The 13,151-nt window shown below is 33.5% G+C and overlaps 1 protein-coding gene across 1 annotated transcript; it reads left to right on the top strand.

Moving 5' to 3' along the window:
• Nucleotides 1-492: 492 nt before the first annotated feature.
• Nucleotides 493-996, top strand: LOC128984167 (uncharacterized). The gene has a single exon (XM_054403460.1). The coding sequence runs from the start codon at nt 493-495 to the stop codon at nt 994-996; it is 504 nt and encodes a 167-aa protein (XP_054259435.1).
• The last annotated feature ends 12,155 nt before the right edge of the window (nt 997-13,151 follow it).

Here is a 13,151-nt window from a genome sequence, read left to right as displayed (position 1 = left end):
TTTACAAGCCTAGAATTCAGGAGTTTCTTAGAAAAAATGGTGTGAAACTAACATTTTCTCCACCATATCACCCTGCCTCCAATGGAGCAGCCGAGCGTTCTGTTCAAGAAGTTAAGAAAAGTTTGTTAAGGCAAGTTTTGGGTGAAAAATCATTTGGTACTTCAGTATTAAACGGAGGCTACATTTTGTCAGCGCGCTGCGGCGGTTATGTTAGGTTGGGTTATCGTAAATATTATGTGTGTAGGACTTTCCTCGCTTCGTTATGAATCGAACGATACTTTCTATTATGATAACCCAACCTAACATAACCGCCGCAGCGCGCTGATAAAATTTGGCCTCCGTTTAATACTGAAGTACCAATCATTTCAGCAGACATCACTGCAGTATAAATTGGATAACTTTCTTTTCGCATATCGTAATACTCCATCGTCAGTAACCGGTGTGAGCCCGGCTGAACTGTTCTTACGTTGGAAACCTCGAACAAAATTGACTATGTTAAAACCTAATCTACTAGACGAGTCAAGGAAGAAGCAGGAAATGCAGAAACGAGCCTCAGATAGGCATAGAGGTGCGTGTAGATTTTTTAATGAAAATCAGAAGGTGTTGGTTAAAACAGTCAGACAGGAGAAGGTTAGTTGGGTTCCAGGTCGTATATTACAGTGTAAAAGTCCAGTTACTTATTTGGTTAGTGTTCTTGGCAAAACAAGAGTTTGCCATGCAGACCATCTTAGGCCAACTGAGGTAGAGGAGGACGAAATCATTGTGCGCAAAGAGGAAGTTGGAAGGACTATTGAGGCACATCAACAAGAATTCAATAGAGATTTGCCTATTCTTCAGGAGTCTACATCACCATCAATATCAAGACATGATGCTTCACCTTATTTGCCTAGATTGAAGTCTGATGTTGGGAAACCACGGGGTGTACAATACAGTCCATCTACAGTTTTGAGGAGATCACAGAGGACTGTGCACAAGCCGGAGAAATTGGATCTATAAAGTTGGAGAAACCAAAGAGTCAGAAGAAATTTTAAAGTTTTAAAGTATTATGAGCCAAGCAAATTTTAAGTGTTGGCGAGTGTAATATATGTTTATATTAATTGTACAAGAAGCAGCATTTGATTTTATAATGTTGGTTGCATTCCAGATGTTAAAGACTTTTGTTTTGTTCTGATTGTTAATTTTGCAAATAACAATAATAATAGAGTTGTGATTGAAATGGAGAATAAATTGAATACACTAGATTTTATCTTGTTCTTATAAAATATTACACCCTGCTAAAACCAAATCGGTAAACCGGGTTTTACTTTAGTTTGATGGCAGTTTTTCTGTCAATTCTACCAACAACAATTTAAAATTGCATATAAATTTAAAGCTTATTAAATGAGGAAGTTTTTTTATCTAGTTGGACATTGCGTGGGACCAGAATAAAGTAAGAAAAAAGGGTCTTAAAACTTAAACAAATTAACTATTATACGATATTTTTTACTTTAATTCGGCTAGGAACCGATGTATGTAATGAAATATTTTTTCATGTAACCTTGGTTTTGTAGCAAATTTAATGCCCTTTCGAATTATTTTTTATATAAATCGATAGAGTAATTGGTTTTATTTTTATAAAGTAAATAGTGACAGAAAGTCCAATATTTTTAGAAAACACAAAATTCTCAATTACGACCAAACGGTTCGGAATCGGACTAGGGTTTATATCAACTTTTTTGATCATTTTGGTCAGTAGAATCCACTGGTGAAGTTATGGGTGTCAGTAGAAACTCACCCTGTATATAGATTTCTTAGAATTTAGACATGAATAAGTCATTAAGGACTCACATAAATCTATAATAAACAGAAACTTATAGGTTATAACTTACTTAAAAGTCGAAAGACTGCCCACAATCTGAGTAAAAACTAAATATGTTTTTCAATATTTATCCTAGATAAATGTACGTACAACTGTTTTTAAAATAATTAGTTTAGTATAAGGATTTTCTAAATAAATTATAAACTCTAAACCTTTTGTTGAGGTCATCAGAACTTTTTTGAACAAGAAAGAAAACAGAAAATGTATTATGATTAAGATAAGCATATTAGGTAAAGGACTTATTTGGTTCTACGATAATAACATGTTTACTCGTAACAATCGTTAGACTAACTACGTGTTGCAATTGGGGCAAAGCTTTGTTGAGTCTGGATATTTGTAATTTCAGATAACTGTAAAATGTGCAACAAAAGCAATACTCCAATACTGTTATATGGAAGGTAAATAAATAATACAATGAGTTGCACATGAATGTTAAATTATGATAGTTATCGTATATTTAATATTCTATTTCCTAAAGCGGTATTTTAGCACATGCCAAATTAAAGACAGGACCCGTGAAACAATTAAGATTCCTTCGACAGACGCGTCTGCAGAATACCTTGTAAGCTTTTTATGATACTATACTGTAGTAGCCTATGAATGTAAAATATACGGGAAATGTCTCTTATTTTTAAATAGTTCAAATAAATCACTATGTATACACACCTCCTTCCTCAATTCGGATTCGCAAATACCGAGTAAAAATCTATCATCACTTACAACACTGAATTTGATTATACAATGTTAACTGTCTCCATTAAAATAATAAAGAAACTAAACAAGCCTTAAACTTGAACGAGAACTCATCAGAATATCACCTCATTCACTCGAATAAAAAAACAAAACAAAAACATCGTATTTGCTAAATAACATTGGAACAGAAATAAATAAATAGTGTAGGCCTAGCACCTATACGGTGTTTTATGAATATGTTATATAAAATATTATATAAATGTTATATAAAACAATAGGCCCTAGCCTGAAACTGTTTTACACATAATCTTAGGCGATGCCTTGCCTAGAGAATCATAGCATTATCACATGGATAAAAGTATGTTAGTGATTGGCAGGGTTTTAACCTGGAACCTCAGAGACCAAGACCTTACGTTACCACTACACAAGCTCACTTACTAAAATATAACTATTACTCAGGTGATGCATTGTTATTGGACTTATGAATGAACGTGCAGTTATTGTGTGAAAATCCCTTATTTATTTATGTTAAAGTGCTTACTATCTGTTTTAAGCATGAACAAGAGATACATTATACAATTCTTAAAAGGGAAAGGTTATCTTTTGATGCCGGTATATTTTTTTGTGTCGTAAAACTTGTGCAGACTATCGGAAAACATTTGACAAATACGTAAACAAACTCATCATTTGGCGCCAATATTCGTCTGGCAAACAACTCGTTCTCTCTGCGACTTCGGGCCATTGTTATTTTACTTAAGAATAGTTTCAATGTATTAAACTTTTATATATACCATTTTGTTACAGGTTTGTGAGGTTGGCTGTGTCACTCTTCTAATGATTCTACACAAAGCTACTTGCGTCCCTGGATAGATCCGTTTGGTTTTAAATAATCCAACAAAGAGAACAGGCGGAACTGAAAGCCAAACTCTAGAAATATAATTAAAATAAAAATAACGGTCATTAATGCTCAAATGCACTATGTTAATTTGTGATAAAAATGAAAGACCTAAACATTTCTACTTTTGCAAATAAGTTGTTCGAAGATTTATCCACTATGAGACCATTTTTGGGAAATGTTAATATGTCAGCTGTGCACAAAAAACAATTACTTTTGAAATCAAAATAGGTTTCACTAGAACGTGTCGAACGGGAACAACTGGTATCATCCTCCTGTTTTCTGAATGAAGACTTTAAATTAATAAACTGCGCCCTACATTTCTTATGAACTTTTTGACCAACAATTACATGGAATTCAGTTATTTTCCTTGCCTTACAGGTCGGTGTATTGCTTCAATTCCTTTTTCAGTGAGATATGACACCTCACAATCTGTCGTGTATAATTTGTTCACAAATAAAACATGTTTTGATATTAATTTTTCTATTTTATAATCGTCATACTAAGGGGGATTAACATGAAACTAATGAAAGTAAACTAAAAACATGTTGAAATATTAACAACAACAATCAGAACTCTCAGCTGGAACAAAACAATCATTTTTGCCAAGTTGAAATCCATAGCTCAAAATTTCCCTGAATTACAATAAATTGTTAAAATTGTTTGACAACATTATTTTCTTGTAAGAATGTAAGTACTTACCTTAACTTAACTTATAGTTATTATATACCAAAAGTTGCGCAATTTAATTCTTTAAAATTTACTCATTTACTTATTTAAGCTACCTGTAATAATTTAGGACTTATTGGCTAAAAACATAAATATTTCCGGTAGCCATTTTGAAAAACCTTTCATACAAGGCCAACGCACCTCCGTAGAGTGGTAGACTTTACACCATCGTTTTTTTCAACCATTTTTACATAAGAATCCATTGATATAAATTATATTACAATTACTTCTAGGTTAACCAACAATTTTACTAGTCTATAATCCTGACCGTTTCCAATATCCAAATTGTGGCATCCTTGAGTTGATCACCCTGTATACAAGAATTACAATATATTTTTGCACATAGATTGTAACTTAGCTTGTAATTATGGTTATAATTTTCATAATCTCAGTTAAATAATAGTTGACTATATTTGGAAGTGACATTTTTGCTTCCTCTATGTCTGAGTATTTCTCACTTTTTTATTTCGGTTAGGTTGTAGTACTATGATATTATATGGGTCTAATCACAAAAGCTGCAATAAATCTGTAATTTATTTTTTTCAAAATTTATAAATCCAATACATCATTTAAGATAAACAATTGCATAATTTATATGGTCTGTAATCAATCTTCAGACGACGTCTCCACCGGGCCTCTGCACCTCCTCTCGCCACATGTTCTGAAAAAATTGTAAATACATAAATAACATTACGTGTTTCAACTTATAATAGTGATGACTTCTCAGTTTCAACCAACCAAGAACCTGGTAGGTTAGTATTTAGAAGGAATATCTGTTTTAGATTATATTACATTGTTAACTATGCTTACTTAAAAAAATTCTATAAATTGTAAGAAATCCATCCTGGGAAAGGCAAAAAATATTAGTCTTTCAATTTTTCTCTCAACATGGATTACAAATATTTAAATATGGGATATAAGATATTAACTTGGGAAGTCTCCCATTCCTTAGCCTAAATATACAAATTTAAAATATCCACTCTATACCTTCTGTTTAATGTACAAATAGTTTTGGTTTTTATGATACTCTTTGCATCATACCATTCCAGATACTGCGTCCTTTGTAAAAGTTTCCTTGGACATTAAACTAAACCTTTGATGCTTATGATCTCAATCAATATAAATACTTACTTCCAGCTCCTCGTCTGTAGGGTTGAATATAGGATTTGGTTGCGCTGGAGCGTTGTGATCACTGAAGGTGACCCGGCTAAGGTCAAAGCTGTTAGACGAGGAGACTGGTGACGGCTCTGGGGTGGGTGCAGGGGCATCCGGGGGTGAGGACCGCAGCCTTATCATCAGGTAGGTCACGGCGCCAGAACAGCCAACGGCCAGAAGGGCCAGTAGTGGGTGGTCTCTGAAAGTGTATTTTATTTCCTGTTTCAAGTAACAATTTTGTCTACATTCAGTAACTACATTTAACTTAGGGTACTTGCAAGTCTCTATAGCTGAGCCAACCAATAGCAAGGTTGTTACGTAAGATTCTCAAATTACCATACATTCTATGACCAGTAATAACATTTATTTAGAGTATGAAGATGCTGGTCCAAAGTTCACCATACATGAAACCTTTTAATATGAAGATCAAGGAAATGCACGTATGCATACATAAATGCTTATGGAATGAGTGGTTTATTTTGGGAGGTTATTAACTGCATCATATTTCATTAAAACCGTAACTACTTCAAAATAATTTTTTTACTGAATACAGCTCATTTAAACAGCACAAACAAGATGATCAAAAAATCTTTACGAGAACAGTTTGTTGTATAGGTAGTATAGATTACAAAACTAAAAAAATCTTGGAATGTAGATAAAATATATTTATTCTTAAAACTTTTACTCACCGGACAAACTTGAAAACAATCCTGAAGATCATATTGATTGAAGTAAATATGAAAATGTCAGGACAAGTAAAAATGCAAGTTTATCTTCCAATTGCAGAAATTACTCTGAATTCGTTGCTATGGATTTGATAAAAATACTTTTCCGTTAAAATCCGCAATAGTACGAGAGGTTGATAGTTATTATGAGAAACTAACATTATTAGGTATTTACTCAGGGGAGGTATAGAAGAGGCTACGATGACAGCTGTGGGCTTCTTATTAGCTGAGGGAACGCCATTACCGTAACAAAACGATCAGTAGTCATCGGCCTCGGTGGTCTAATAGTTAGCGTGCCGGGCTGATATGCTGAAGGTCCCGGGTTCAAATCCCGCTCGTGGCATTAACTTTTTGTCCAAGATTTTTTTATTATCAGCAAGTTTGGTTGGTTTGGTTCGGTTATGACAGTTTAATTTTATTATTAAGTCATTATAAAATTTTTGTAGAGCAATTTCTAGTTTTATTTAATAAACTGAATTATTTTTTCTATTAATAAACTTTTGTTATATTATTCCATTATCAGCAAGTTTGGTTAGTTCGGTTAGGTTATGATAGTTTAATTTTATAATTAAAAAATAATAAAATTGAATTTGAGGCATTTATAATTTCATTTTATGAACAGAACTATTTTTGCGATTAGTAAACCTTCTTTGCCAAAGTACTCTCTACTACAGCGCTGTTCACGGAGGAATTTTGAACTAATGCCTCATTCGTACCTCCCCTAAGTCAGACCCACATTATTAAATGTATGTACTTGTTTATCCTGTATTAGTTCCCCATTCAAAATCACCAATGGAATAAAATATTGGAAAGCTGACAACAATACTTAACTATTTATCAATTACCATTATTGTATGAGATGGGAGCGCCACTTATGTGCACATTTTAACCCAAATATAAGTGAAGAATGAATGTAGAATAGAACGAGATGCATTGTGTGGCTTTGTTAGACTTTGTAGACCTGCTTTTTCACTAGCCAGGAACATTTATTGGAAGCCCAATGATCAAGGATAGCTGGTTTAAAATGTTTCACACTTTTAAGGATTGAAACCGAGACCTTTTGACAACTAGGCGAGCACTATAAGCATCCATCTACCCAGCTATAGTTTTCTTTTCCTAGGACGCTAGGCATGAGCACGGGATTGTTTTTCACATTACTTTAGGCTAGGCCTAGGTATTTAGATATATCCATATCACTTAGACTTATCCATTGGTGATTTGGCGGGATTTGAACCCGGGACCTCAGTTTTCGAAGTTCCACTCTCTAACCACTACACCAGCTCACTACCCTATAGTAAGCAACTATTATTTATTACAAATATTAAACTGTACGGAAATCTTAATATTTAGTCAAATAAACTAAACTAGGTGAAACCAGTCGAAATTGACGGTTACTTTGGCTTACACTAGTTCGTCTAACCGTGATAAATGAGTGAACTTATACAAATGTTGAGTATTTAACATTGTTTATTGAGTAATAAGTGTAAAAACAATAATGACTACTAGGTGAAACCCGTCGAAATCGACGGTTGCTTTCAAGGCTTACGCTAATTCATCTAACTGCGATAAATTGAGTTAAATTATACATATTTTGAACAATTAGCATTGTTTAAAGATTAATAAGTATAAAAACAATAATGATATTAATTGCGTTAGTTACCAAATATGGTTGATCATTCAATGAATAACATATTTCCCATACTGTACGTCATCGGAATTGTTAGTATGCTATGTGGTATCTCTTCCTTTGGAATAACTTTAAATAGTATTAAAATGGTATTGTTGGATCTTTTGTGGTTAAACACTACCTAAAAAAACTTACCATGATTTCATCAGTATAATGCAGATTAAAAGGAATATGACCTTTCCGTCATGACAGTAGCTGCTTAAACAGTATTTACTCATATGGCCATTTTTACAGCCATAATGTCGTGTTATTTCCAATAATGTTACCAACCCAGTGGGCCACGATCCGTAATATAGGCCACAGCAAATAATTTGTCAAGATTGGTACTATTTTAGGCAAGGTTTCTGTGTTTGGATGTTATTAGAAACGGTAAGAGCACAATAAAATTCTTCTGCAGATGAATTTTATGTTGGAGAAATATAAGCCGAATTATAAATGTTACAATGCGAGTTTGATCATTTCTAACTCAAAATTTCCCTGAATTACAATAAGTTATCAAAATTGTTTGACAACATTATTTTCTTGTAAGAATGTAAGTACTTACCTTAACTTAACTTATTATATACAAAAGTTGCGCAATTTAATTTTTTTAAATTTACTCATTTACTTATTTAAGCTACCTGTAATAATTTAGGACTTATTGGCTAAAAACATAAATATTTCCGGTAGCCATTTTGAAAAACCTTTCATACAAGGCCAACGCACCTCCGTAGAGTGGTAGACTTTTCACCATCGTTTTTTTTCAGTCATTTTTACATAACAATCCATTGGCAGAAATTATATTACAATTACTTCTAGGTACAGGTAATTTTTAAGCTATTTTTACTAGTCTATTAGTCCTGTGTGGTTATGCATTTTCGTTCTTATTTCTTTAAATTATAAGAATGGGATTTTTCTTTCGGTTCCGAATATATTTCTTGTTTGTTTGCAATTAATATGCCCGTACACGGTTAAGATTTTTAGATCCTTAAAATGTGCTTTAGCTGACTCATAACGCTGCAATTTAAGCATGATTCTAACCGGTTTTTTTTCTCCTTTAAACTGCTATCTAGATTACATTTTTTTGTTTTTGATTGTTCTGTATTTTGTTACATCCTTTTATTCGTATCCCGCTCAGAACATTGATATATTTTTTTATGCACAAATAAAATGAATAATTGACGAACGTTTACTTGGACGCTTGGAGGAGGAAAAAACTAAAATTTGAGGACTAAATGGGACTAGAGAATAAACACGCAAAGCTAACACATCGCGTAAGAAATCAGTTAATTGGTTCACCCGGAAAGTACAGAAACAAAAATAATGCTTTAACCTTCAAGATAATCCTGCAACGATCGTATTCTCAAAGGATACAATTAACAAAAATGGTGAAACAGATCATCCTTACTAATAGTCAAGAGACGAGTCTTCTAGATACTGTTACAAATTTAGAAAATTATTTGGAACTAGCTGGACCTCGTCCCTAATGTGGTTTCATTTCAAATGCTCGTTAATTTTCAAAATGAGCTTCTTCGCATCGCTCAATCACGTCCTTGTTGAAGTCAATTCGCTACGTTCACTCACATTTTCGTTGGAGTTCGTTCGCGCTCACTCGCCCTCAGGTTTAGCTTGATCGCTGAGCTCAATCGCCTTAAGGTTTAGCTAGTTTGCTACGATCACTTGCCTCCAGGTTGTGGTTGATAATTAACACAAGGTTTTTTTTAAACATGTTATTTCATCCCACAGTTAAATGCAAACATTTTCCTCCAATGCTGTTGGTCCAATGTTGGGGGTTTTTTTAAATCAAATTACTAAATAGCGGTTGGATGGATTATAAAGAATCGTCCAATTCGGTACACTCGTTCTCGAGTTATGGAGTACCATCAAAAAAGGGATTAATTTTCTGGAAGGATTTTCCCATTGTACTCATATTTTTTATTGAAATTTACAGTTTATTCGAGGAGCGTCTAGCATAGTGTATATTGTTTGAGCAACAAATAAACGATTTTATATACTTAAAATGTCTAAAATGTGTTTTTGGTCACATGTTAACTAAAATGAGTAAGGGAGCTGCATTTTTTTGTTTTAGTTGGTTGTTAACATTACTTGATATTTATGGAGCGATAACGTGTCACTGACACTTAAATGGAGAAACTAATTTTCACCCTGCATTACTCCACACTACAAGATTCGAATCCTCTATCTGCCTAAACTTCAACCACAAACTCTAGGGGTCCTTCTTACCCCTGGTATAGTTATGTTAGGTTTTAAAACACAGGCTAATATAATATACTGTAATACAGGCCTTAAAATGGTATATCAGTTATTGTTTCGAGCTGAACTGTTGTGTCACGTGTTACGCACGATACGACATACAAATCACGTAGTTCCAGAAAAATATGGCCTCTCGTGACTGACAACTGCTTAACTTTGTTATATACCTTAAGTTAGACCGACGAAAACAAAGAAGAATCATAAAATTACGGGTCTCTAATGTCTGAATAAATTGCCTTAATTACACTACAAAATTGTTAAAGCTAAAATTTAAATGTGGCTAGTAAGCAACCCATTCTACAACTTTAATGATTTTCTAGAACTTCCTAGACATTTAAATATAGACTAATGTATATATTTCTTTTCTTGTGGTTATCCTTTTCTCATATATATTTTTTTCTCATTGTATTTGTTGTTTTTGGCCTGTATTCTGCTTGACAAATGTGAACCAACATAATACCATAGACCTGAGGGAGTATGCTTTATCCCATTTGACCTTTCTATATACAATGTATTGTCTAACAGGAAATAAACATTCGATTTGTTGAACAAACTACTGTATATAATAACTAATTACCGCTATTATACAGCATTTCCTTTTGTTGGCATGCTCATTAAATCGACTTTTACTGTTAAAATGTTCATTTTGAGACTGGATATTAGTTTTAAACATGTAATAGACTTGAGCAAAAACTAACTGTCCGTGAGCCATAGTCTGTCAATTGAATGTACTCGGACTGTATATTGTATCGAATGTACTACAGGGGTGACCATGTAGCTGTCAAATGGCACATGTATACTAATGGAATGGACAGCTACAAGTGTTTGTGAGATTGCACTTGCATGTTCAGGGGATAGAAACAGAGTGGAATTGACGTGACGGATTTAAAAGAAATAATAAGCTATTCCACCAACTTATAGAAAGAAAACTTAATAGGTATGGTTTTAAATAGAGGTAAAATTAATAAATGAGTTAATCAGGTCTGAAGTAGTAAATTTAGAGGGCACTAGCTGTGTGCCCGTTCTACGCACGGGGATCTTATAGTAGTCAGTTGAAACCTTCTTATATTAAGATTAAGAACAGCAATTAGTTTGCATATTTGCAGATATGCTGGCAAAACTATTATATATAAACCTTCGCAAATACAGTATCTGACAGTTCAAGCCAAAATAAATGCTTCGCAATTAAATGTCACCCGGATCGTGTTGGTCCATATGTCCAATGATTAAACTTAAAAATGTTTTATAGATCCATGAAGCGTAGCCCTAAAGTAGGCCTATAATTGAAAGTTACTTTCCACATCGGTTAACTTAAACGTATTTAAAGTACTACCTCAACCTCACCATTTAACACTTTATTCCGGTTGACATTTTCAGTATCAAAGGTGCTCTTGTCCATTCCGTGAAACACTGAGAAATAAGGACATTAATGCGTTACCAACATACAACAAAACAACACAATACAACAATCCAACAAAGGCCACGAACTATTGATACATAAACAATATAAAGGCGTAAACAATTCATGATGGTTTGCCCAACAAATGTTTTACTCAAATAGGTTATCATTTTCTTAGCATACCGGGTAAGCTAAGATTTGGAATCCAGGCAGAAAAAGCAAAACTTATACAGAGTTAAGACATCACTTAAATAATTGAATACGGACGGCTCTAATAAATAAGGTGCAACACCAAACGATATCTAATTTGTAAACTACCGGTTCTAAGGAAAAGAACCAGTACCTACGTAAGAACCTACCTAAGAATTACAGTAAATCGGACCAATTAAATACATTAATATCTAGTCCCGAGGTTATTGATCTCTTGCTTTTGGATTTTCTCGTAAAAAGTTATAGCGTAAACTTATCGGTGTCAGTTTGAAAAAGAAGCAACCTTACCCAAACAACTTTTTGTTATTTAATAGATTACGCATTCTCTAAACAATGATTAGTATATCTATTAACATTAGAAGGAAATGTGACGAAAATCACACAATGTTGGGGGTTTGGTCATTTGTAATTTTATTTTTTAAGTAGGTAGGCCATGTATTCTATGGAAAAGTACCGGTATCAAGGATCGTCGTCAAAAAGGTTGTTATGAATAAATATGTAGGCTTACGTACCCAAGATATGAGCTATGGGCCTATTGGCTGTATGGTCCAGCGATTGCATCACACGGTGAGTAGAAACAGAAAGTGACACATTGGAAAAGCGAGTTTAGCACTTCCTCTGTTAAACCTCTGTTACAATCACCCACTGCAGTTGTGATTTTTTACTTTACACTTTACACAATCGCCATTGAAGCGCCGTCAATGAGTGGAAACCTTTTTTGTAAGCTATTGGCGACGATCATTTCAGTGTCACAGCCCTATACAACACTGATTCAAGGTATTCTTCTTTCTGGTTGTCAAAACTCAAGAAACATTTTATACTCAAAGAATTTCTGGTTCCGATTTGGACGATGTCTAGTTATTTAATTTCATTTACGGTTACACTATTAGACTATATTATTGCACTTGCGATTAATTAAATCCGTTATGTAAGAACAACGTTTTTAATCTCACTTGGTTGGGATTTGCTTTCAAAACGTGATTCGAAATAGTTGCGGTATTTGTAAACAACATTTGTAAACATGTCATTGACAGCTAGAAAAAATTATCTTGATCCGAACAGCTGTTCGTTATTTCATAGACGATTATGTGATAAAAATTGAACGAAAATTTGACAAAAATCGCACAAAACTGCATTTTTGAACGTCCGTAATTTTATTTACAAAGTAGTGAGGCTATATTTAAATCACTAAAGACACTCTCGCCAATCCAGTGAATACATTAAAATGACTTGGATCTTGATATGTACTCTGGTTTTCACGGAGAAGATTGCGTAAAATGCCATCTTGAGTGTTACAGACAAAGGGACAGACAGACAGACAGAAATTGAGATAAGACTCGTTTCTGCTTCTTTAATGTATAAAACGTAAAAATAACCTAAAAGTATATAATTCTGAGCAATGTACAGACAAAACTCTAATTTTATTTATATAGATATATAAGTCGATTGGTTGTCTGTAATTATATTTAAATCTTATGCAACAAATTTTGCTTTTATTTTAATAATATAGAAATATCGTGTACAAAAGAACACAGAGTTCACCAGTC

The sequence above is a fragment of the Macrosteles quadrilineatus genome, unplaced genomic scaffold, assembly GCF_028750875.1.
Source record: "Macrosteles quadrilineatus isolate MER2022 unplaced genomic scaffold, UCM_ALF_1.0 Scaffold_2__2_contigs__length_208266976, whole genome shotgun sequence".
In the NCBI taxonomy this organism is placed as follows: domain Eukaryota; kingdom Metazoa; phylum Arthropoda; class Insecta; order Hemiptera; family Cicadellidae; genus Macrosteles; species Macrosteles quadrilineatus.
Note: the sequence above shows the minus strand (reverse complement) of the source record. Positions and strands in the feature narration are given on the sequence as shown.